Source organism: Bombina bombina, chromosome 9 (assembly GCF_027579735.1).
Source record: "Bombina bombina isolate aBomBom1 chromosome 9, aBomBom1.pri, whole genome shotgun sequence".
Taxonomy (NCBI): domain Eukaryota; kingdom Metazoa; phylum Chordata; class Amphibia; order Anura; family Bombinatoridae; genus Bombina; species Bombina bombina.
In genome coordinates, this window is record NC_069507.1 from 240,005,115 (window position 1) to 240,031,403 (window position 26,289).

Here is a 26,289-nt window from a genome sequence, read left to right on the forward strand (position 1 = left end):
GTTGTGTGTATGTGTGTTATGTGTGTATATTCATATGTGTTGTGTGTGTATGTATGTGTGTATATGTCTGTGTATGTATGTGTTTTGTGTATGTATCGTGATGTGTGTATGTATATGTGTTGTGTATTCATATGTGTTGTGTATATGTATGATATGTGTGTGTGTGCATATGTGTTGTGTTTGTATGTATATGTGTGTATGCATATGTGTTGTGTATGTATGTGATTTGTGTGTATATGCATATGTGTTGTGTGTGTATGTGTGTTGTGTTTGTTTGTATATGTGTGTGTATGCATGTGTTGTGTGTGTATATGTCTGTGTGTATGCATTTGTGTCGTGTGTGTATATGTCTGTGTATGTATCTGATGTGTGTCTGTGTATATGTGTTGTGTGTGTATATGTCTGTATGTATCTGATGTGTGTCTGTGTATATGTGTTGTGTGTATATGTCTGTGTGTATGCATTTGTGTCGTGTGTGTATATGTCTGTGTATGTATCTGATGTGTGTCTGTGTATATGTGTTGTGTGTGTATATGTCTGTGTATGTATCTGATGTGTGTCTGTGTATATGTGTTGTGTGTGTATATGTCTGTGTAGTGTATGTATGTGATGTGTGTGTATATGCATATGTGTGTGTATGTATGTGTTTTGTGTGTATGTATATGTGTGTGTAATGTTTAGTAACTGTATGTATGTGTTTTATGTGTATGTATGTGTGTGTAATGTTTAGTAACTGTATGTGTGTAGTTTATCGGTGCAATATCAGGCATATGTTCTACAAATATTAGGCACAGTGAGGAGAGCTTGTTGTGCTTAGCTTATGTTTCCGGAGGGACACGTTTTGCTGCAGCACTATACGGAAATGCAAGGATCTGTGTCTTTGAATGAGCAGTGAGCCCTTAACAGGTATGTGACACTGTGACCGTGATGTATGGGGAAGTGATAGCAGTGTGCCGGATGCATGGGGAGGTGACAATATCACTGAGACTCGTGCTTGGTAACAGTATAGTGACCTGATGTCTGCGATCGGTAGCAGGAAAGTGAGCCTGGTGTATGGGGGAGGTGACAATAGTGTGATCCAGATGTATGATGGTGACAGCAGTGTGACCCTTAATACACGGGGAGTTAACAGTACTGAAGTCCTGATATTATAGGAAGTTGCATACATTGTAAGCATAATGTATTCGGGGGTCACAACACCATCATCACCCTAATATATTCAAGTTGACAACACTGTGATTCAGATGTATAAGTGGGGTGGCGGCAATAGGAACATCATGGCATATATGGGAATATCAGTGTGACCCCAACACATGAGAGAGGTAGCAGTAATGTAACCCAGATAGGGAGTGATAGCTTTATGACCGTGATGTATGGGGGAGTGACAGCAGTGTGACTCCAATGCATGGGGAGGGGGACAACTGTGGCCCATATATAAGGAGTGTGACAGTTATTTAACCCTTTTAAATGGTGAATCTGATAGTATTTTGAACCTAAAATAGGGGGGGGGGTGACAGTACATGGTGAACCAGATGTATGGGTGTTCGCAGGATTATGACCCTGGTGTATGAGCAGGTAACAGTGTTAAAGATTCAAGTGCTCCCTAAAGACTCTACTGTTCAGGGACGCATAAAACCTACACTAACCTTTCTTTTTACCAGTTCCTCTCCTCCATTGCTATCCCCTGAACCCCCTTAGCATGTAAGATTAAGAGTCCAGCTGTTTGTAGATCACCTTCTCAAGAGCTGACTACAACAGTGCAACTCTTGGCAGGGCCCTCTACCCATTTGATCCCTATAAATGTTTTTTTTGTACTCCGTATTTGTTAATAGCGCTGCGGAATCTGTTGGCGCTCTACAAATAACGATAATAATAATATGGATAAGGTGACTGCAATGTGGCCCTGGTATATGGTGTAGGTGACAGCTGTGTGACTATGGAGGAAGGTAATGGAGTTTTTAATATTCATGTGTGGGGGAGGTGACCCTTGTGTTAGTAGAGAAGTGATTGTTGTTTCATTGATGTGTGAGATAGTTGATTTTATTGTAAACCTGATCTTTAGTTTGCAACAGCAGTGTAATCACAATGTATGGGAGGTAATTGAAAGCATTGTGAGCCTAATGTATGGGGGAGGTGACAGTGCTGAAACCCTGATATATGTAAGGCAAAACTTGTATCAGTTATTTGGAGAAGTTTCTAAATGGTGTCAAATTATAAAACCAGAGTTGCATTAGCAGTTCTTAAGAAACTGTAGAATCATTTTGACTAATGTACTTGACATGATGTGCATTAAATTGTCCCCAAATGGTTGTTCAGTATGGCAATGCGCCTGTCAATATAGATAGCATTTAAAAAATAATTGAAAAACAAAAATGCTCTACACAATAAACTGGTGCTACAGGCACTAAAAGAGTTAAGTCAGGTGTGAGTGTCTTGTCGAGTTTACACAGGATTCATCATGTTTGGGCGTGACTTTCCACTCAACTTGGCGTTTCTTATTATCTATATTTTGAGGAAGTAAATAACTTAAATCCTTTTTAATCTGAATGGGATGGAGTAGAAAGAGACATTTGTTGCCAGTAATAAGAGACTCTGCTGCTTGGGGGTGGGGTATTCAATCTGTAGTCACTCTTCTAGTGAACACTTACACCTCTGTTATGTGTATAGAACTATATAATTTATTATTGAGATTATGTCAACACATTGCCCATCCCCACCCTCTACACTAGCTTTGATCCTGCATAACCTTAAATTGCCAACAAACTGAAACATCAAAAATAGTGCAGAGCAAATCTTTTGAACTTGATAAATTGGAGGTATGTAAGATGTGTTTTTTATGCACTCTAGTACAGCTGTAAATTGGCTTTGTACTGTTTGGTGTAACAGTAATACTATAATTTCATTTCAGGCTTAAATATTCTGTTTAATGTAGTTGTTTTAGATCATTTAAATGTTGTTTGTCTGTTTTCAGGGAGATTGGTCACCACTGTTCCCTTAAAGTCCTATGTTTATCTAAGGAGTCTGGCCACATCTGACAATTTGTCTACACTTGAGAAAATAGGTTCACAGAGTAAGTGAGCAACTGTAGAAAGGCCAACTGTCCCTAAATGTGACTTAAACATGTGTCTGTACAGTTAGTGTCAAAATGTTTTTGTGCCTATGTTAAAGCCTGCCACATAATAATATTATGTTTCTATTTTTCTTCTGCAGTTTGAGAAGAAATAAATATTGGATTATGAAGAGCCTTTAGCCAGACACAACTAAATGCCTATAATTATGTGGTATGCAAGAAGTTAGCATTTATGGAAATATGCAAACCGGAGCAAAACCCTTGACTATCACAGACAGCACTTCAGACTTCTCAGAATAGTGATCCTACTACCTCACTACTATGGCTGTCCTGGATTCTTTCATCTCTTTTGAAAACCTTAGAGAACTAAAGCGGCTCTGTCATTGGGGTCCAATCATAGCTTTGGGGGTCATAATCATATGCTCCATTGTGGCCATTTTAGACTCAATTCTTTGGTACTGGCCACTGGATTCCCCGGGTGGAAGTCTCAATTTCCTCACATTGGTAAACTGGACTGTTATGATTCTCTACAACTATTTCAATGCAATGTTTATTGGGCCTGGATTTGTGCCTCTGGGATGGAAACCGGTAAGCAAAACTGTATGAGTGGAAAATTAGTTTGTACCCTTTACTGTTGTCATATTAAAGGGACACTCAAGTCAAAATAAACTTTTATGATTCAGATAGAGCAGCACTTTTAAGACACTTTCCAATTTACTTCCATTATTAAATTTTGCACAGACTTTTTATGTGCACAGTTTCTGGGAAACAAGATCCTACTGAGCATGTGCACAAGCTCACAGTGTATATGTATACTAGTCTGTGATTGGCTGATGTCTGTCACATGATACAGGGTGCCGGAAAATTTGAGAAAAAAATAAAATTGGCAGAAAAAAATCTACTGCTTATTTGAAATTCAGAGTAGGTTCTATTGCATTGTCTTTTTATTATGCACTGGTTAATTATGCAATTCTACTGCATTGAGTAGTCTTTCACTTGTTGCTGGTTCCATTAGTTACTAAATAGATTAAGGGGGCAGCTACAGCTCACAGTTTGAGAAAAAAACTCTGTTTTTTTAAAGAAAGTTTTTATCATTGATTATATTGTTTTGTATTTGTTAAAGCTGACGGACATAAACCCTAAATACTGTATCCTAGGAGTAAAGGAATGTAAATCATTCAGTCTTCCCAATATTTTGCCGCCATCTGTCAGTGAAGGGGTTAAAGTCTTGACTGCAGTAGTGAGCAGAAGCATATTGCTAATATTACATTGAAATGTATTAGTTTGTAACTCATTTTAGTAGGAAAGGTATCATTTTTAGTTCATGTAAGTTAAAGGGAAATTACATTGTGGTAATAAAATGCTCTAATTTGTTATAAGTTACATATTATTATTATTATTATTATTATTATTATTATTAAAGAAACACTTGTTTCTAATTATGTCTTTTTCAACTCCTGGCATTTAATTGTATTAGTTTAGCACACAGAGAAGAGCATGTATTTACTTAGTGATGGTAAATCCGAGCGTTTAAAAATATCATCATCATTACCCTGATGGTACTTATTTGTCTAATCAGAGGCCATCTATCTAAGTAATGTTTGCATAGCATATAGTAGTATCTGGCATACCTCCCAACATTTGGACTTGGAGGTCTATGTTGTGTGTGTGTGAGACTTGTCCACAGGTGTTTTGTGGGCAGAGCTGTGACGGGAGGGGCGGAGTCACAGCAGTACTGTGGGTGGGGGTAGGAACAGTCCACAGGAGCCGCAATGCTATTTTTAATTCCTTTAAACACAGAGTTATGTAAATAGTGACAAAATAGCATGTTCTAACAGATTAGAGCTTTTAATGTTTTCACTATAATATCCCTTTAATGAACCATTTTATGGTAGATAATGTGTGTGCTCTCCCTTTATTGTCATCCTTTTTGAGATTCACAGAGTCTTTAAACAGGAAGCAAAAATTTCTCCATATACAAATATCCTTGTCTAATGCCAATGGACTACTATTTTTTTGCTGCTTGCTAAATTTGAAATAAATGTTTAAATCCCTCTCTTGATTACAGTAGTATACATCGCATCATGAGCGCTGATCATGTGTTTTTTGTATGACACTGGATTTATTAGAAATTGGCTACATTAATTATGTAGGGCGGTTTACAATGCATATTCATAGACCACAATGCAAAATGACTCTCATGTATAGCTGAAAATAATCCAGTAAGTTCATTGAGAAAGGCAATAACTATTAGTCAGGTTGTAGCATGAGCCAGATGTTAAAGAGATAGAGTAATAATAATAATGCAAAACACCTGCACCCGGCATGAATACCACCTCTGATTGGCTCACTGCTAAGGAGCTGCAATGCTTGTGTCTCCTATGTTGGCTTTATTTGCTACATTTGAGGGGTGCAATACTAAATTGATTTAATGCATAACAGCATTTCACAATTGTGCTATGTTCCTTTAAGAGGTATACAACTGTTTAGTCTGTAGATATGAAGTTGTCAAGGAACATCTGCTCTGTGTATCTTGACAAAAGATAAGACCAGAGGTCCCATCTAGTCTCTGCCTATAACGCTATCTAACAGTATGAATAATTCATCCTCCGGGTAACATTACACGAATTCCTGAGCCCAATTACTGTGTTTTGTTCTCATTTATTTAGCAGGAAGCCCATTCTATTCAGCAAGAGTTGGAGATTAGTTGCACCTGTCACAGTATGAGTGATACTAATGCCAATTATAGTTTCTTATTTTTATTTTACATAGTTATTAAAGGGACATGAAAGTCAAAATTATAACTTTCATGGTTCAAATAGAGCATGTAATTTCAAGAGATGTTTAATTTTCCTGTTTTGAAAAGCATACCTAGGTAGGCATCAGGAGCATCATTGCTTTACTGGGAGCTAGCTGGTGATTAGCAGCTATACACAAAACATATACCCCTTTTCATTGACTTATCAGATGTGTTCAGCTAGCTCCCAGTAGTGCATTGTCGACCTGGAGCTGACTTTAACAATGTGTTTAACCCGAATGCAGGGTTCAAACCCCAAGTTAGAGCATTTTATTATTGCGCTGTTGCTTGCATATAACACATTAGATCATTCTTCTTTTTGTATTTTTATGTCCCTTTTATTTAGTGATTTAAATGCCTTTTATTGAGACTTCTAGCTTACATGTGAGTACATTTCTCAGAGGTTGGGGCCAGCCTTGAAGTTGATTTAATATGTTCCCACCCACCCATCAGGGCTGTTCTTGAAGCATCTTTCCCTTGCATGCAATCAGACTCACACCCATCACTGCTTTTTTCTCTTACACACACTCGCACACCACACAGTTATATATGTCTTTATAGCTTTACATTTGTATGTGTCTTGTCATATTCCCTGCAGGTCTGACTATATATTATTTATAGATCACCAACATATTTTGTATTATTATTTTTATTGAGGAATAAAATAAGGCATACATGAACTGTAAAGCAATAAAACATGTCATTAAAGGAATACATATATTACATTGTATGGAGTTTTTATACAGTATAGATTCCTTAAAGAAATTGTCCCGGTACAGTGGATTAGCTAAATGCCAAATGCTTTTGGACCAAATTGCAATATAACCAAAGTGCAGGAGATCTTTCCTAAACAAAAGAAACCACTTTTGGGTCTCAAATAATTTCCTCTTTTTATATTTTTAACCTTGACCTATAGAAACAAAGTGAATATTTAACCGTGACAGCATTATTAACAATATCTCAATCGAATTTATAGGCCTTTCTAAGCGTTTACTAGGGTGTCTGTTCCCGCCTTGTGCAAGGACATATAAAATAAGCTGGAGTCTAAGGGTTGGCTGTTAAGGGGTAATCCTTTAAAACCTCACCTAGTACATTTAGGTTACTCAAATTCAGGGAAGTCACTACATGGGAGACATAAGAGTGTCTCTCATGTAGTGTAGGGAGACACATCCGATACCTGTTGTAAAAGTAGCTGTAAGCAACATGATAGGATGTTTGTAAACAGGCATTGAAGATCAGACTAAGAGCTGAACTAAAATATAGGTAACGCAAAGCACAAACTCTGTAGTAAGGGGTAGACAATCAAATCTAGTATTGAGATACCTTCTAATGGCCCATCTTACACTGTAAGACTCTATGGAGGGAATAAAATGCCGGTCTCAACATAATTGTGTGGCCTGCAACCATCTAAAACCCTAAGTAGAATAAATTAGGCAGGTGTATGTTGAAATATAAGTATATACCCTTATGGCTTAGGAGGACAAACATACAACACATAGAGGACTTCAGAAGAGATGATTAGTCTATATGTAGTGCGGTGTTATATAATTTTATGATAATAATGTAGTTGTGACGCACTGTGGAACATAAACTGACAATATGAGTTAATTCTTCACATATAGTATAGGGTAGTTGCCTAGCAGAGTTGTGACCCCTAGGTAAGCATTTAACAGTAATTATCTTTGCATCATACAATGAGGCAGTCAACAGCAATATAAATATATAATTTGTAGACGGTCTGACCCAAGAATGACATAAACAGTTTCACATCTGCCTGTCTGATCGTCACATACATATCACTGCATGTTACAACACATTGTCCATAACCCTACAAACTAGTAAAGGTCCCTTGGGAGATAACTGATGCAGAAGTCACATACATAATGAAATGAAAAGGGTAGTAGCGTAGCAAGTATCACGCAGCTAACACTGCAAACAATGTCCCAGTAAAAGTCTCCATTGCAGTTCCGTGAGCTAGATCTATGGGACCGCCACCAAAAGGCAAAAATTTAATGCTGAATTGGAGCCGGGCTACTGAAGGGGAAAACCCAAACTGATCTGACACCGGGCCTATATAGTGAGATCTTACCGCCCTTATCTTCAGCCGGACCTCCCGGATCAAAAAGCTGGCACAAGCTGCTCTCGGGTTCGATAAAAGCCAAGCCACTGCCATACAATTTTATACTGCACCAAGTGGGACATTGATGTCCAGAGTGGAGATCTGCAGCCATATCCTCCATCTCTTCCCCATTGTGTTCCGCACGGTGAATAAGTTTCACCCGTGAACGCTGTTCCCAGGTCAACTCCTCTAAGCCCCGGTGCTCCAAAAATACCAGAGGTGACTTCATCTTAACATCAATGCCCTGGGTATGATGTGTGCTCTCCGATCTGGTAAGCAGGGTACGTGTATCGATTTTAGCCATTGTCGCCTCCTTTGCGGTCAGCTGCCTCTCAGTGATCAGGAATTTCTGCGTTCTCAGGCCTGTGAGTTTATCCAAACAAGTGTACACCTACGGAGGTGTTCTCCTGACCCCTCAAGTGACAAGTCTTGTCGGTCTCAGTCGGAACTTGAACTTGAGGTGAGGGATCCGATGAGCTTGGGGTAAAGATTTGGGTACTCGGATCCGTAGCAGGTATCCCCAGAGAGGCTCTTGGTGTTATGTGTTTGGAACCAACTCGCTTTGCTAGCTCAGACACGCTACCCCACTCAGCTGACCAAGCTTGTAGCAATTTCTCGTGGTGCTCAGTCAATAAGTTTGTCACCGCCTCAAGTAGAAAGTTAGCAGTGGGCGCCATCTTTAGTAAGTGCGTGTAGAGCAGAAAAAAACGCTTATCCTTCTCTTATTCTGTCAGATGAAACAATTGCTGCACAGTATAATCATATATGTAGATGAGTTTATATTTTCAGTGTCTGTGCACTGCTTACCCGGCCTGTAGTATTACCGGGGGGGTGTTGAGAGCCTCTCAGTGAAGAGTTTGCCGTAGGCCTCAACGCTCCGGATTAGCTTGCAAAGGTGGAGGAAAGAATAAAGTTATATCTACCAAATCAGAGTGACCTGTAGATTCCGTATATTAGGGTAATAAGGCTGGATGATCAGTTATTTCACTGACTATCGGCAAAATATCAGTGATCCACACAGAGCTACTAATTTTGCTACCACTCAAGGTGCTGCCCAGAGACACGCCCCCGATCACCAACATTTTATGTAGCACTTGCCGTGTTCTCCCCCGGACCTTTTTTAGTGGGTGCACCCCCCCCTGTTTTTTTAATCACCCAGCTAACATTTAAACCAATAGGAATCTAAAATGTGTTTATATTTTTTTTTTTAAGTCTCTGTTGCACATATCATTAAAACAATTTATGTTAAATGATGCAATTAATTTATGCCTTGTATAACTTAATAACATTTATAAATAACAGAAGATGTTAATAATAATATTGCCTCATAATGCCACCCGGCTGGCAAAAAAATGCTGTGGAGAACACTGTGCAAAGATGCATTCTATTTATAGAGGGTTTGTTAATATGAGAATTTATTTCTCTACTAAGCAATTTATGTAGATGTGCTCAAATAACCACACATTACAGTGATTGGTGGGTAATGTGCTATGGGACAGATTAGAAGGATAGCTTTAAAAGACAAATAAGTCATTCATACCATGTCATTTACTAATGAAACTAGCCCTAGTATAGATGGGTTAACTAGTTTCTTTTAAACTTATGAGCCACTTAGTGTATTACGTGCCAGGCTGATTTTACAAATAAGGTCTCCCTAGCCTCCTGGATGTTTTTGATCTCTGATGCGGATCATTTTATAGGTTAAAGAGATACTGAACCCACATTTTTTCTTTCATGATTCAAACAGAGCATGCAAATTTAAACAACTTTCTAACTTTCTCTACTCCTGTTATCAATTTTTCTTCGTTCTCTTGTTATCTTTATTTGAAAAGGAAGGAATGTAAGCTTAGGAGCCAGTCCATCTTTGGTTCAGCACCTGGGTAGCGCTAGCTAATTGGTGGCAAAATGTAGCTTTCATTCCTGCTTTTTCAAATAAAGATACCAAGAGAACGAATAAAAATTGTTAATAGGAATAAATTGGAAAGTTGCTTAAAATTGCATGTGCTATCTGAATCACGGAAGAAATAATTTGGGTTCAGTGTCCATTTAATCAAAAACAAATTCAGAACATCCAGTAATTTGTTGTTTTGTAAGATTAGAAACGTGTGGGAAAGGCTTAAAAAGTTCAAATTTACAGTATTCAATAATGATTTAGTAATGTCCTTGTCAGTTGTTATCAAATACGTATGTAATGCAAGCTTCACTTTTGTTCTTCACCAGTCCTGATTGCATTACAAGATAAAAAAAATATGCTGCTGCTGGCTTGTAGTCGCTGTCCAACTACTCCTCTGCTGCAATGAAAATGTTTTTCCTATGAAATAGCGGCCAAATGGATTTTCATTATTAAACAAACTTTTTTTTTTTTAAAAATGATCTTTTTTTGCGACAAAAAAATTCATCCAAAACATTTTTTTTGTCTGTGCACATGTCTAGTACAAGCTGTGTACAAGGGAATCTTAATGAATGGAGTGGAATACCGCTGTGTTGTTTATCTGAGAACACAGAGGCAGAACTTGTTTTTTTTAGTGAAAAGTTTTCTTCAGGTCATTTTGAAATTAAATTTAATTACAAATTAGGCAGTTACACTAAAGCACCAGCTCAATTGCAATGTGCTGATTAACTGGAGACTAAAGCAAAGTTTTATAATAGCAGCAGTTGGAAATTGTATTGCAAATTAGCTGCTGAGAAAAAAAAAGAAATGATTCGTTTTTAAAATGTATTGAATAAATTTGTTTCCTTTGCTCTTGGTCTAACATCACGTAATTATAAGGTAAAATGTAGCAATAAAAACGATCCATTGATCATAAAACGTCCTACGTCAGCGTTTTGTAGACTGGAAAAGGCTAGGGAGTATGGTTGAAAAAAATACCTGTGAGCCAGTCCTTAATCAGTGTGCTGCTGCTCTGCAGAGCTGCCCCATATTTGACTTTTCTCTTCAAAGAGCGCTTCGCTCTGGCTACGCTGTTATGGAAAACATACACCGTGCAGCCAGAGCAAAGAGAACAGCCTGCTGTGGAGCAGCACTGCAAAATGAAAGTAATAATAGTTCCGGCATGTGTCCTATTCTTTCTGCAGACACACAGCATTTTCTGCAATGATATCTCAGATCACAGCATGTTCTTCCTTGGGGTCTGAGAATGTGAAATAAACTGGGAACAAAATGTATTCAGCTCCCAATTATAATCTGATCACTAAAATAATCCTCAGTGTCCTATCCCCCCCTTCTCCCATATTCTCAGGAGCTCCTCCTTCCAACAAAACTAAACTATATTACAATATTAGGTACATCAAGCAAAGTTTGTGTGAGATAAACAGGATAAGTTACCTTGTTTCCTTACTGGGTAACTTCATAAGTATAAGGCTTAAAAAATATCCCAGAAGAACAGGTTCCCTAGCGTCTTACCCTTAACGTTGTTAAGACTTTCCTCCCGTCCTTACAGCGCTGGGCTTTAAAGGGACATTATACACTAGATTTTTCTTTGCATAAATGTTTTGTAGATGATTCATTTATATAGCCCATACAGTTTTTTTATTTTTAATTTTTTTTAATTTTTTGGGTGTTCCAGTAACCTTTTAAACAGAGCTAAACTGGGAGCTTCTAAGTAAGTTTTTAAACGGTTTTATACTGGATTTTTATATCGGTATCTGTGCATCTTATTCTTTATAGCATTGTCTATTACATGCAGTTATATGAAAATTGGTGTATACTGTCCCTTTAACACAGTTAGGACGGCATGGAACGTCCTAAACGAACTGGCGTCCTTCAACCTCCTGCACTTTCAGAATGGGAACTCAGCTGGGGGCGTGCCAAGCATCATAGGTTGGCTGTGGGCTTTATGTGTCATGTGTTTTGGGGACTCTAAGGCTCCTCCCTGATGATATTATCTAAGAGGTGTAGTCAGTAATGTGTGCTCCATAAAATAACTTTACAAATTCATATTTTAGCTTGAGAGCTGTTTATCTAGTTAGGTTCTGTATGTGAAGGAGAGACACTTATAATATAATGCTGAAAAGACCCCAAGCTTTTGTGAGATTTCTCTCCATGCTGGCGAGATTTTCATCATCAGACCCTGAGTGAGTAAACAAGGTGGTCACAACTCAAAACAGTGCTCTAGAGAACAACAGATAGAGGGAGCCCTGTTATCTAACTCAGGCCCTGTGCCACTGGATATTTTCAGGAAATATAATATTATTATTTCTGTTTCATAGCTATAAATGTATATGCCGTTCTTTTAAGGGGCAGTAAAGTCAACTTTCATTCAGATAGAACATTCGATTTTTAACAACTTTCCAATTTATATCTTTTATCAAATGTGCTTTGTCTTTCTGTATTCTTTGTTGAAGACTAAACCTAGGTAGGCTGATAGGAGCTCATGTCTATAGCAGTCTACAGCAGTAGTGTTTGTAACTATGTATAACATTGCTGTAAACAATGTTGCAAACACTGCTGCCAGATGGCTAACAACCGTGCACGCTCGTGAGCTCACCTAGGATTGCTCTTTATCAGAGGATAAGAAAAGTTGATAATAGAAGTAAATTGGAAAGTTGTTTAAAATATCATGCTCTATCCAATCAATTTGTTTTATTTTAATTTTACTGCCTTTAAGGTTTGTAAAATATTGATCTGTGGCCGCCACGTGTTAAGAAGTTGGCCATCCCTGGTTTAGGTAGATAGAACTATGTGCTGGACTTCTTAATTTGCTTTCTGGGTCAAACGTTTAATGTAATTAAGCATAAAAAAAAGTGTGACTGTAACGAAAGCAAAACTTGTTTAACCCCTCGGTGCTATGAAATGGAACATGTTCTTATTATGCATTTTACCCATTACTATATGATTTTTTTTCTATAGCCTTAAAGGGATACTAAACATGATTCAAATGGCTACATTTAGCCACCAATAAGGAAGCTTAACCCAAGTTCTAAACCAAAAATAGGGCCGGCTCCTAAACTTTACATTCCTGTTTTTTTTTTTAATAAAGATAGCAAGAGAACGAAGAAAAATTAGAAAGTTGCTAAAAACTGCGTGATCTGAATCATGAAAAAAACATTTGGGTTTAGTGTCCCTATAATCTGATAGGAGATGCTTGTTGGGTGTGCTTATGTGACATTGCTTTAGAGGATTAATGCCCATCTTTTTCTATCTAAAGGAGAACCCTCAGGACTCTATGTATCTGCAGTATTGTAAAGTGTGCCAGTCATACAAAGCGCCTCGCTCCCATCACTGCCGCAAATGTAACAGGTACGGTTGCTTTGGCATCGCTTTTATTTCAGTAATTATCATTAACAAATGAGTTCACAGTTTAAACTGATGAGATGGCTGTTTAAGAGCCATTAAATAAGACGTCTGTTGGGTGATATGTTATTTTATAGCAAGGCAAGGCTAAACATTCTTTAAAACTATTAACGTCTTGTTTGCTGCAGTTGTTTTTCAATAGCCAAACTCTAACCACCATTTGCCTTATTTGATTTCATTCTGTTGGTATAAAGTACATTGTTTTGCAGTTATGTGTTAAAGCCAATTAGGTACAGATATGTAGCTGACTTAGCCTTGAGAAGTCAACAGGTGCATTTCAAGTTCTGAGAATTGGAACATCTTCACGGCTAAATTACATGAAAAGGGGACAAAAGAAATAATATATTACAGTATCTGTTCAGTTTGAGTTCACGTTCTTTCTCTCTTTCTCTCTTTCTCTCTTTCTCTCTCTCTGTGTCTCTTTCTTTCTTTCTTTCCTTTTTCTCGTCTCTCTCCTATGACATTCTGCAATAACCCTGTTTTGTTTATGTCACAGATGTGTAATGAAAATGGATCACCACTGCCCCTGGATCAACAACTGCTGTGGTCATCGGAACCACTCGTCGTTCACGTTGTTCCTTCTTCTGGCGCCTCTTGGTTGCATTCATGCTGCCTATATATTTATCATGACCATGTACACACAGCTTTACAACAGGGTAAGATAGCTGTGACACTGTTTGATGGATTACAGTTTTTTCTAAACGTTGTACTCATCTATTAGCATAAGCATTACGGTAGATTTCAATTAAATGTAAATACTTTCTTTGATTATGTTGGTTGCAAAACACATTTGCGGGTCCTGAGCAGACTTGTCAGTGACCCAATCAGCAGTAGCTACACGACCGAGCTGTGAGACTGCCACTGCTTAAAGGTTCTCAGGCCGTGTGTGTGCGCTTCTCTGCAGCTGCCAAGTACAGTCTACACCAAAATTGTTATTGTTTAAAAAGAGAGATAATCCCTTTATTAAATAGTCCCCAGTTTTGGATAACCAACATTGTTGTATTAAAGGGACTTGAAACATCACATTTTTCTTTCATGATTTAAGTAGAACATACAACTTTCCAGTTTACTTCTATTATTAAATTTGCTTCATTCTCTTTGTATCATTGGTTGAAGAAGCAGCAATGCGCTACTGGTTTCTAACTGAACACATGAGTGAGCCAATGACAATTGGTACATATATGCAGCCACCAATCAGCAGCTAGAACCTAGGTTCTTTGCTGCTCCTGAGCTTTTCTAGATAAACCTTTCAGCAAACGATAACAAGAGAAGAAAGCAAATTAAAGGACCAGTCAACATAGTAGATTTGCATAATCAACAAATGCAAGATAACAAGACAATGCAATAGCACTTAGTCTGAACTTCAAATGAGTAGTAGATTTTTTTTCTGACAATTTTAAAAATTATGTCTTTTTCCACCCCCCCCCTGTACCATGTGACAGCCATCAGCCAATCACAAATGCATACATGTACCATGTGACGGCAATCAGCCATTCACAAATGCATACACACTTATACTTGCACATGCTCAGTAGGAGCTGGTGAGTTAAAAAGTTTAAATATAAAAAGACGGTGCACATTTAGTTAATGGAAGTGAATTTGAAAGTTGTTTAAAATTGCTACTCTATCTGAATAATGAAAGTTTAATTTTGATTGAGTGTCCCTTTAAATAATAGAAGCAAATTGAAAAGTTGTTTAAAAATGTATGTTCTGTCTAAATCATGAATATCTAATTATGACTTTACTATCCCTTTAATATACTTTTTACCTCTGTGATTACCTTGTATCTAAGCCTCTGCAGACTGCCCCCTTATTTCAGTTATTTTGACAGAATTGCATTTTAGCCAGTCAGTACTGACTCCTAGGTAACTCCACGGGCGTGATCACAATGTTAGCTATATGGCACACATGAACCCAACGCCCTCTAGTTGTGAAAAAATGTCATAATGTATTCAGATAAGAGACGGCCTTCAACGACTAAGAAATTAGCATATGAGCCTACCTAGGTTTAGCTTTCAACTAAGAATACCAAGAAAACAAAGCAAATTTGATGATAAAAGTAAATTGGAAAGTTGTTTAAAGTGACATGCCCTATCTGAATCATTAAAGTTTATTTTTGACTAGACTGTCCCTTTAAACATAGAGACATGCCACAGAGACATGCAGGGTCAGTAGTGCTAACATGATATGTTCTAATGAATAAATGAACTATAATATATTAAGGCCTCATAAACATATTTATTTATCCAAAAAAGCCTTAAAGGGACACTAAACCCAAAATGTTTCTGTCATGATTTAGGTAGAGAATAACATTTTAAACAACATTCCTATTTACTTTTATTATCTAATTTGCTTCATTCTTTAGATATCCTTTGTTGAAATATAGATATAGTAATGCACATGGGTGAACCAATCACACGAAGCATCTATGTGCAGCAACCAATCAGCAGCTACTGATGCTATCTAGATATGCTTTTAAACAAAGGATATCAAGACAATGAATCAAATGAGATAATAAAAGTAAATTAGAAAGTTGTTTAAAATCAAATGCTCTTTCTGAATCATGAAAGAAAAAATGTGGGTTTCATGTCCCTTTAAATACGTCTAGTTTTCTGTACAAGTTGTCTCACCCTCACTAGAGGCCAATAAGTAAATTCTGTAACTTATTCTCTTCAAAATGCTGCAAATTGCCTAAAGCTATCTCATCTGTTGCAAACATAGGTTACAGAAGGAAAATAATGGTAAAATTGTCTAAAATAAGTAATGACTGCATGCTGTATTATTTTCTTGTTTTATTATTTTGCATAATTACAAATTTTAAGAGTTTTTGCATTTAATTTGTGTCCTTTTTATTTAATTTCGCTCTTTAGATATCTTTTGGGTGGAATTCGGTGAAGATTGACATGAGTATGTCTAGGAGAGAACTTTCTCCTGTTGTTCCCTTTGGAATTTCGGCATTTGCGGTGTCCTTGTTTGCTTTGGGCTTAGCTCTGGGTACTACTATTGCTGTAGGGATGCTGTTCTGCATTCAGGTGCGTAGGAAACACTATGTGACAACATACAGATCCGCTCTAAGAGAAATCTAGCGGGTTATGAAATATTTATTAGCAATTTGAGTGTTGTACAAGGTTTTTAAGGTGAACTATTGCTCATGAATGTGATACTTAGTGAATTCTTATTACAGTAGCATTAAAGGGGTAGAAAGGTCACACATGAAATGTGCATATCAATTTGCAATATAATTCTATTAGCAAAAATGCTTCTAATAAAAGTCACCACTGTTTTTCGGAGGCTGACGCACATGCTCTATCTGAATCATGAAATTTCATTTTGACTTTACTATCCCTTTAATCTCCCTTAAATCCCTAAATTGTAATTTATCTTTTTATAAAATAAATGTTTTAAAAGCTTAAAAAACAAAGGACGCATTAGCATACCCTAAACAAACTGCTTTTAACTAATATTTGCAAAGCTAACAATTCTGTAATCAGGTAGGTAGCTTTATTGATAGTATTTGCCCCAAAAAAGTATTTAATTTCCCAATTTTTAAACGCTATACACTAGTTGGTTGCATGATGGGCACAGGTTCAGCAGGAGAATACAGATCAGGGTGTATCATATGAGCAAATCACTGATCTGTGCATACATTTTGCATAAAACATATTGTTTGTTACCGTTTTGCACCTGTCTCCTTACTGATTTATTTTTATGTTCTTGTTTTATTTAGATGAGAGTCATTCTGAGAAATAAAACCTCAATAGAATCATGGATAGAAGAAAAGGTACATTTTATTATTGTTGATTGTTTGTTTCCATGACATTGGGTTTCCTGTTGTATTTTATAAAATCACTAAATAGCTTAGAGGGACATAAAACCCCAAATTTATCTTTCACAATTCAGAAAGAGAATACGTTAAACAACGTTTTAGTTTACGTCCGTTATCTAATTTGCTTCATTCTCTTGTAACCTTTGTTGAAAAAGCAGCAATGCACTACTGGGAGCTAGCTGAACACATTGGGGGTGCCAATTAAAAGAGTCATATGTGCAGCCACCAGTCAACAGCTACCCCCCTGAGCCTACCTATGTATGGTTTTCAACAAAGGGTTCAAAGAGAATGAAGATAATTAGATAATAGAAGTAAATTGGAAAATTGTTTAACATTGTATGCTCTTTCTGAATCATGAGAGAAAATGTCTGGGTTTTTATTTCCCTTTAAACTTGATACTTTATTAGTATTGTGCAGGAAAAAGCAGCAATGAAGCAAGTTCCCTTTTAAACACTTGGTAAACAAAGGGAATTTGATTTCACAATATAATAACGTATTGGCTTTGTTATTACACTAAAATACCCCTTTAATGGATTAGGGGATGTATATTTTCATCAGATAATATCTAAATAATGGCCTTCCAGAATGTGAGTGCACACTAAGAATAGCGAGGAACTGCTTCAGTAGGCGCAATTAGATTATAGAGAAGTCAGCTGGAACCAAGGCCCCAATGATCCAAAGTGCTATGAGGAGGTGGGATATTCCAAGAGATCCGCCGCTATGTCGAGCGAGTCTGTTAAAATATTCCAAGCTCCTGACATAGATGCTAATAGCCGGTATCACTGAGAGGCGTTTACTATACATGCCATTGGTCGATGATGCTGGTGATAAATTAACACCCAGCATCACCTCCCATATTGGCGAAGTATAATAAACAATCCCTTGGAATAAAACTGCCTTGCCTAACCACTAATCATAAGTACCCCTAAACCGAAGTATCCCACGTTCGCAAATTAACACTACACTAATAAATATCTAAATCGCCACATACCCACCACAAGTACCCATCTAATCTATTAACCCCTTAGCCACCAATAACCCACCGCAAGTACCCTACACTTTTTACCCCATAAACCACCACAACCCCAACGCAAACTACCCCTACTCTACCTAACCCCTTCTCTAAGCTAAACCCCCTAAGTTACAGAAAATTAAAAAAAGACAGTATCAAAAATAAAAAAAAAACATTATACCTAACACTAATCTACATGCCCCATAAAAAATAAAACTCACTCAAAAAAAAAGACAACCCCTAAAACTTAACACTAAATTCAAATTACAATAGCCCATAAATGGGCCTTTTGTAGGGCATTGCCCTAAAGCTATTTCAGCTCTTTTGCATTTAAATAAATTACCCCTCCCATACAATACAAGTAAACCCCCAAAATAATTAAGGCTAACTACAAAACCTATCTTAAAATTTAAAATAAAATAAAAAACACCCCAAAAAATCCCCATCTAAACCCAAAGTTTAAACTCACCATGCCAAAATCCAGATCCTCTTGATCCAACGTTGGGCCCTCTTCATCCAGGGTACCATGCACCGGGTGGCCCATCTTTGCGGACTTCCAGGTGGCCTCTTCCGCCACCTCCACTCCATGTCTTCATTCTTCAAACCAGTATGGGGGTTGATTAGGTGATTAGTGTTGTTTAGCATTTAGTAGGCCTTAATCACGTAACCACCCCCCATACCTGTATGAGAATTGTTTCAGTGATTAGGTGAGGGCAGCTTAGGGGTTAATAGTGTATTTTAGCATTTGTCTACAATTTTTGAAATAATATGCATACTATCATGTATGATCAGTGGCTTATTTAGATTTTGTGCTGCCCTAGGCACTCAAAATTCTGCTTCCCCCATACCCCCCTCACATGCATGCGCGCACACACACACACACACAGAGTTATACACATACACTGATGCACACACACATTATACAAATACAATTACACACACAGATAGACACAGATATCTATCTATTACATGTGTGTGTGAAAAAAATAAAATACTTCCCCAAACACAATACTAAGTGCTGAAAGCCAACGGAACTAAAGGCAATAACTAGCTGAATAAAAGAGAGGTTCAGAGCTACCTCTAAACTGTAAGTCTCTTACTATACCCCCTAGAATGTAAGCTCTTTGGGCAAAATCTCCCATTATATACCTGTATAATACTTCTAACATAACTGTAAGCTTCTTACAAATATATCCAAAAAAAAAGTGCTGCCACCTCCCAATCTGCTGCCCTAGGCCAAAATAGACCCCTGTGTATGATACATATTCTTTTAACCATATGTATTTTTTTGTTGCGTTTATTAATGATAACATAGATGTACTATATTTGTTAATATATATGTGTGATAGTAGTCAGTAGCATTAAATTATATTATTACATAACAGGTATGCAGTTATGTAGAACTAAAATTGCAATTATTTTGTCTTTAAAAACAAATAATAAGCACAAAAAGCAACATTAACTACATTTACATTTTTATGCAAAAATTTAAATATGTATTCTACATAACAATGCATCATTTTAAATATTTATGTGTAGGGCCTTAGCTTCTACAGTTAGTATTAGGTTATGGCAGTTTAGGGGTCAATGTTTAAATGATATGCATAGTCATGTATACTGCATATTGTTTAAAGTATTGTGTGTATGTATGTGTGTATATATATATATATATATATATATATATATATATATATATATGTGTGTGTGTGTGTGTATGTATATATGTATATATAAACAAAAAGTAAGCAGTGCAGTCCTCAAAAATAAAAATAATATTACTATGAAACCTCTAGAGAGAACTCAAAGGGTATGCATTACTATCCTTTGAATGAGAGAGAGGAAAACACAGCACTAGTGACTATGGAACAGAAAATAATTTTATTACTTAGCCCTCTGAAAGTAAGAGCAAACACCAACAAATATATAAACATTTAAACATATCAACCTGTTAAAATTTGTAAAGGACTAAACGGTACCGCTGTCGCTAGACATCATATCTATTATACATTGAAATACAAAAATATATAATCAATGTTGCAGTGTATGCAACGAGTCACGGGATCAGCCTACTCTGTGTGTTACCTTTCCTAAAGCGGAACGCCTGTGTTTTATGCTATGTGAGTACCTGACCTAATATGCAGCTTGAAGTTGCGGTGAATTTCACTCTGGGACTGATGTTCTGGACTTTTATTGTTCAGGTGATTTAAGTAATATCTTTTCACATGCTACATGTCCTTTACGAATTTTAACAGGTTGATATGTTTAAATGTTTATATATTTGTTGGTGTTTGCTCTTACTTTCGGAGGGCTAAGTAATAAAATTATTTTCTGTTCCATAGTCACGAGTGCTGTGTTTTCTTCTCTTTCAAAGGATAGTAATGCATACCCTTTGAGTTCTCTCTTGATGTTTCATATATATATATATATATATATATATATATATATATATATATATATATATATACAGTTGATATAAAAAGTCTACACACCCCTGATAAAATGGCAGGTTTCTGTGATGTAAAGAAATGAGATGAAGATAAATCATTTCAGAACTTTTCCCCCCTTTAATGTGACCTATAAACTGTACAAATCAATTGAAAAACAAACTGAAATCTTTTAGGTGAAGGGAAGTAAAAATAAAATAATATGGTTGCATAAGTGTGAACACCCTTAAACTAATACTTTATTGAAGCACCTTTTGATTTTATTACAGCACTCAGTCTTTTTGGGTATGATTTTTTCAACATGGCACATCTTGACTTGGCAAGATTTGCCCACTCTTCTTTGCAAAAACACTCTAAATCTGTCAGAATGCGAGGGCATCTCCTGTGCACAGCCCTCTTCAGATCACCCCACAGATTTTGAATTGGACTCAGGTCTGGGCTCTGGCTGGGCCATCCCAAAACTTTAATCTTCTTCTAGTGAAGCCATTCCTTTGTTGATTGGGATGTATGCTTTGGGTCGTTGTCATGCTGAAAGATGAAGTTCCTCTTCATGTTCAACTTTCTAGCAGAAGCCTAAAGGTTTTGTGCCAATATTGTCTGGTATTTGGAACTGTTCATAATTCCCTCTACCTTGAATAAGGCCGCAGTTCCAGCTGAAGAAAAACAGCACCAAAGCATGATGCTGCGACCACCATGTTTCACTGTGGGTATGGTGTTCTTTTGGTGATGTGCAATGTTGTTTTTGCGCCAAACATATCTTTTTGAGTTATTGCCAAAAAGTTCAGCCTTGGTTTCATCAGACCATAACACCTTTTCTCACATGCTTTTGGGACACTTCCAATGTGTTTTTGCTAAATTTAGCTGGGCTTGGATGTTTTTCTTCGTAAGAAAAGGCTTCCGTCTTGCCGTCTAGCCCAAACATATGAAGAATATGTGAGATTGTTGTCACATGTACCACACAGCCAGTACTTGCCAGATATTCCTGCAGCTCATTTAATGTTGCTGTAGGCCTCTTGGCAGCCTCCCAGACCAGTTTTCTTCTTGTCTTTTCATCAATTTTGGAGGGACATCCAGTTCTTGGTAATGTCATTGTTGCGCCATCTTTTCTCTACTTGATGATGACTGTGTTCCATGGTATATCTAATGCCTTGGAAATTCTTTTGTACCCTTCTCCTGACTGATACCTTTTAACAATGAGATCCCTCTGATACTTTGGAAGCTCTCTGCCGACCATGGCTTTTGTGTAGGACGTGACTAAGAAAATGTCAGGAAAGACCTACTAGAACAGCTGAACTTTATTCGGGGTTAATCAGAGGCACTTTAAATGATGACAGGTGTGTACTGACTCCTATTTAACATGGTTTTGAATGTGATTGCTTAATTCTGAACACAGCTACATCCCCAGTTATGTGTGCACACTTATGCAACCACATTATTTTTGCTTTTGTTTTGTTTACTTCCCTCCACCATAAAGATTTCAGTTTGTTGTTCAATTGAGTTGTACAGTTTATAGGTCACATTAAAGGTGGAAAAAGTTCACAGAAACCTGACATTTTAACAGGGGTGTGTAGACTTTTTATATCCACAGTGTGTATATATATATATGTCCAAATATATATACAGTGCAACTTAGGTCCCGCCCGCAATATTTGGAGTGTGCCTACACGGAAACCATTTTTAGTTTTAGTGAGCGCACTGTCTGCGCCGTTCAGGCCCACTTCAAATAGCAGACGAGCGGCGATGCAGGTGGTGACAGTTGGATAAAGGGTTTTCTACCTGTATTCATATAGTCTGATGCGCAGCTAAAAAAAAGCCAATGGTTTTCTTATAAATTGTTCATTAAAATAAATTTACCTCGCCAGTTCCACTGCAGTCTTTTGTATTATTGTATTGTATGCTGGAGCAATTTGATTTGCATATTTAAATTAATTCCATATTTTATTTCCAGCCTCAAATTCAGTTCTCTTTGCATTTGGTTTATATTAGGATTTATTAATAAACTTAGTGTTTCTGATACTCTGTCAAATGTAACCACTTTTTGTTTGTTTGGTTTTTTTTCTCTTCACAAAGGCAAAAGACAGAATTCAATACTATCAAACAGGAGAAACGTTTACTTTCCCCTATGATTTGGGTAGCAAATGGAAGAATTTCAGGCAGGTGTTTACGTGGTCTGGATCACCCGTGGGCGATGGTATTGAGTGGGTGCTTCATGAAGGATGTCACCGATATTCTTTTACAGTAAGCACCTGATAATCGTTCAAATGCTTTCAAATCTTGGAATAATCATCCCCGGAAAAGGAGCAGCCTTAGAACCTTAGAATATCTTGGGCATCAATCAAACATTTAAAGGGACAGTATACTTGAAAATGTTTATTGTTTTAAAAGATAGATAATCCCTTTATTACCCATTCCAGAGTTTTGCATAACCACGGTTATATTAATATACTTTTTACCTCTGTGATTACCTTGTATCTAAGCCTCTGCAGACTGCCCCCTTATCTCAGTGCTAATTTACAGGCTTGCATTTTAGCCAATCAGTGCTGACTCATAAATAACTCCAAGGGAGTGAGCACAATGTTAGCTGTATGACTCACATGGACTAGCGCTGTCTAGCTGTGAAAAACTGTCAAAATGCACAGAGATAAGTTGCGGCTTTTAACAGCTTAGAAATCAGTTTATGAGCCTACCTAGATTTATTTTTTAAACAAATAATACCAAGAGGACAAAGCAAATGTGATAATTATTGACTGTCCCTTTAAAGGGACAATAAAGTCAAAATTAAACGTTCATGGTTCAGATAGAGCATGCAGTGTTAAACAACTTTCCAGTTTACGTTTATTATAAAACTTGCTTTTGTTCTCTTGTTATCCTTTGTTTAAACATAAACCCGGGTAGGCTGATAGAAACTCAGGAGCATACACACGTCTATAATCATTGGGTAGCAGTGTTTGCAACATTGTGTAACACTGCAATAAAGAATGTTACAAACACTGCTGCCCAATGACTATAGACGCGTGTATGCTCCTGAGCTTCTATCAGCCTACCCGGGTTTATGTTTAAACAAAGGATAACGAGAACAAAAGCAAATTTGATAATAAAAGTAAACTGGAAAGTTGTTTAAAATGTCATGCTCTATCCAGTCAATTTAAGTTTCATTTTGCTTTTACTGTGCGTTTAATCTGTCTCTATACTAAAGAACTGGTATTTAGCATCCTGATCTTAGCGTACACGTGATAGAGCTTGGGCCCCATTTAACCTGGGTTTGCCACATGAGGCCTGAAATATCTTTTTGTTTTTACTTTGTTCTCTGGCTGTAAGAGTTAAAGTTAACTCCAGTGGGATTGCTTTATTGAAAACATTGAGCATTTTAAGCTTGCTTTTAAAGAAACATTTTCTATTTATTTTTACAATATTTGTGTCACGTTGGGATAAAAAGGAAAGAAGAAAAAACATATGTTAATGTTAATTTGTTGTTTTTCTGTTCCTAAATGTTTTTGTTTTTTTTCAGATTGAGCAGTTGAAGCAAAAGGCGGATAAGCGTGTACGCAGTGTGAGTATTACATCTTCATTCTTCTGACGGCTGTACGTATGGATGTAATGAGTATTCTACAGCCCAGACCAACCTGTAACGTTTAACCTCTGATGCGCATGACGAGGTGTTCTCTTCTGCACACTGCACCTTGTTTTCAGTGATCCCCCTCACTACAGGCGCGTGGTGACATCACATGGGGGGGTATGTGACAGTAGCTGCTGGATGGGGGGAGTTTATTTAACTCTTTCAATCTCTGCTCTCCTAGCCTCTACAGACGATTAAGACCCCTCATTTGAAAGGGAATTTCCTGCTCTTGAAATGCACCAAGCCCCCAAAAATGAAAAAAAAAATAATAATAACATATTAAAACACACAGAGTTAGGTTTTTTTTTTTGCTTCAATATACACTAAAACAATAAACCAATTACAAATTGACACATCATCACAATTTAAACATTACTTAACCCCAGTGTCACTGCTTCACTTTCAGTTGTGCTGTATATATGTTTATGTACACAGAATAAGCTAAATGGACTGTGACATGTAGCCCATTCATTATAAAATTAGTCATTACATGAACTATGTATAATACAGCTCTTGACAAATATGTTCAAAATCTAGGAGCCAGGCATTTTTCATGTTTTTTTTTATATATATATAGATATAGATATAGACCTTTGTCAAGACTGCTTCGTTGTCAATATATGTGCAGTTTGTTGACAGCTGAACATACTGCACATATATTGACTACGAAACAGTCTTGACAAAGGTCCCTGTGAGGACTGAAACCTTGACTGAACCTTTGTTGATGAATTACTAATAACAATAATGTTCATTAAACCCTGTGAGTGCCTCTTCTTCCTTTTGAAGTTTCTACCTATCTACCATAGAGAGCACCCAGGCAATTCACCAAATATATGCACGTGCAACTTCTCATACAAATACAGGAACTTGGTTTTTATAACAAATTATTTTAGAAGGGAGCACCTCTTTCTGTTGTGTGTTTTCCTTACGATCTATTAAATCTCCTTTTGTACCCCTCTGTTTTATAGCAGTAATATTAATAAAAGAAGGGAGTAAAATGATTTACAATGTAAACAACAAGGAAAGCAGAAATAAGAGACTCAAAACCTGTCTTTATGAATCCTGTTCACGGAACACGCACTGGAGGGGCATTATCCTGGTTTTCTGTCAGATATTCCTACCGTGTGTGTGCAAATAGTTTCTAATCAATGCGTAGAAAGATCTAATAGAACAGTCCATTGAAATTTCCTACCGCCACGCTGCATATGCGCTTGTGACGCCACTGTCAGATCTTCCTACCCATCAGATTTTCCTGCTGCGACTAAGCATGTGCGCATAAGCAAACCAACGTAATCTCATTCCACAGATGTTTTAAGACCATCTGTGGAATGCGGTGACTTAGATTTTCGTATACACAGTAGGAAAATCTGTCAGAACACTGGAAACTAAAATAAAGGCATTTTTCACCTTGCATGATAAAGGTTAACCTTAATTTGGAAGCCCAGCCACCGCTGCAATCTTAGCTATCTTCAGAAAGGGAGATTTTTTGCGCGCAGATCAAGTTACACATCTTTTACTCAAAGGCAGTACAGGATCAAGTGCGGCAGTGATCCCTGCTTTCTCCCAACGCCAGAGCCGTGATCAAGCCCTGCTGTAGACAGGTAGTCTCTTTGTAATAAAGTTTGTTTGTTTGTTATAAAGCACTCGCAGCCCCATTAAAAACTTTAAGGACAGACAAAGTTCAGTGACTTAATAGCTTGTCAAGATTAGTGATAGCTATTAAGTCACTGAACTTTGTCTGTCCTTATAGTTTTTAATAGGCTGCGAGTGCTTTATAATTTAAAATTTATTGCAGAGTGCTGCAGCGAACAGGCTGAAAAGTCACTGTGGGCTCTTACCGGTTCGCTCCAAGCTCCTTTAGTGACAGCACCGGTGATAATGAAGCCCTCTGTGATGCGCTGTTCTGCTGGTCTTTACTGAAGCCCTCTGAGGTTACACACTCTGTGCTGCTCTCCACTGAGTCCCGCTAAAGTGATCCGCTGTGCTGCTTTCTCTGTCTTCTGTCTGATCTGACACTCTTACCTCCACAACAAGCCTGCGCTCATGCGTCATAGCTCCACAACAAGCCTGCGCTTATGCGTAATAGTAGGTCCACAACAAGCCTGCGCTCAT

The 26,289-nt window shown here is 37.3% G+C and overlaps 1 protein-coding gene across 6 annotated transcripts in view; it reads left to right on the forward strand.

Moving 5' to 3' along the window:
• Positions 1-828: 828 nt before the first annotated feature.
• The window catches only part of ZDHHC6 (zinc finger DHHC-type palmitoyltransferase 6), a 38,509-nt gene continuing 13,048 nt past the window's right edge, over positions 829-26,289 (forward strand). The window contains exons 1-9 of one of the 6 annotated variants that reach the window (XM_053691762.1): positions 839-906; positions 2,972-3,070; positions 3,211-3,658; positions 13,134-13,225; positions 13,776-13,935; positions 16,150-16,311; positions 17,007-17,060; positions 22,632-22,799; positions 24,070-24,111. In XM_053691762.1, coding sequence (XP_053547737.1) covers positions 3,392-3,658; positions 13,134-13,225; positions 13,776-13,935; positions 16,150-16,311; positions 17,007-17,060; positions 22,632-22,799; positions 24,070-24,111 — 945 coding nt within the window. In that variant the 5' untranslated portion in view covers positions 839-906; positions 2,972-3,070; positions 3,211-3,391. The other 5 variants (XM_053691760.1, XM_053691763.1, XM_053691764.1 and 2 more) reach the window with 5 other exon arrangements.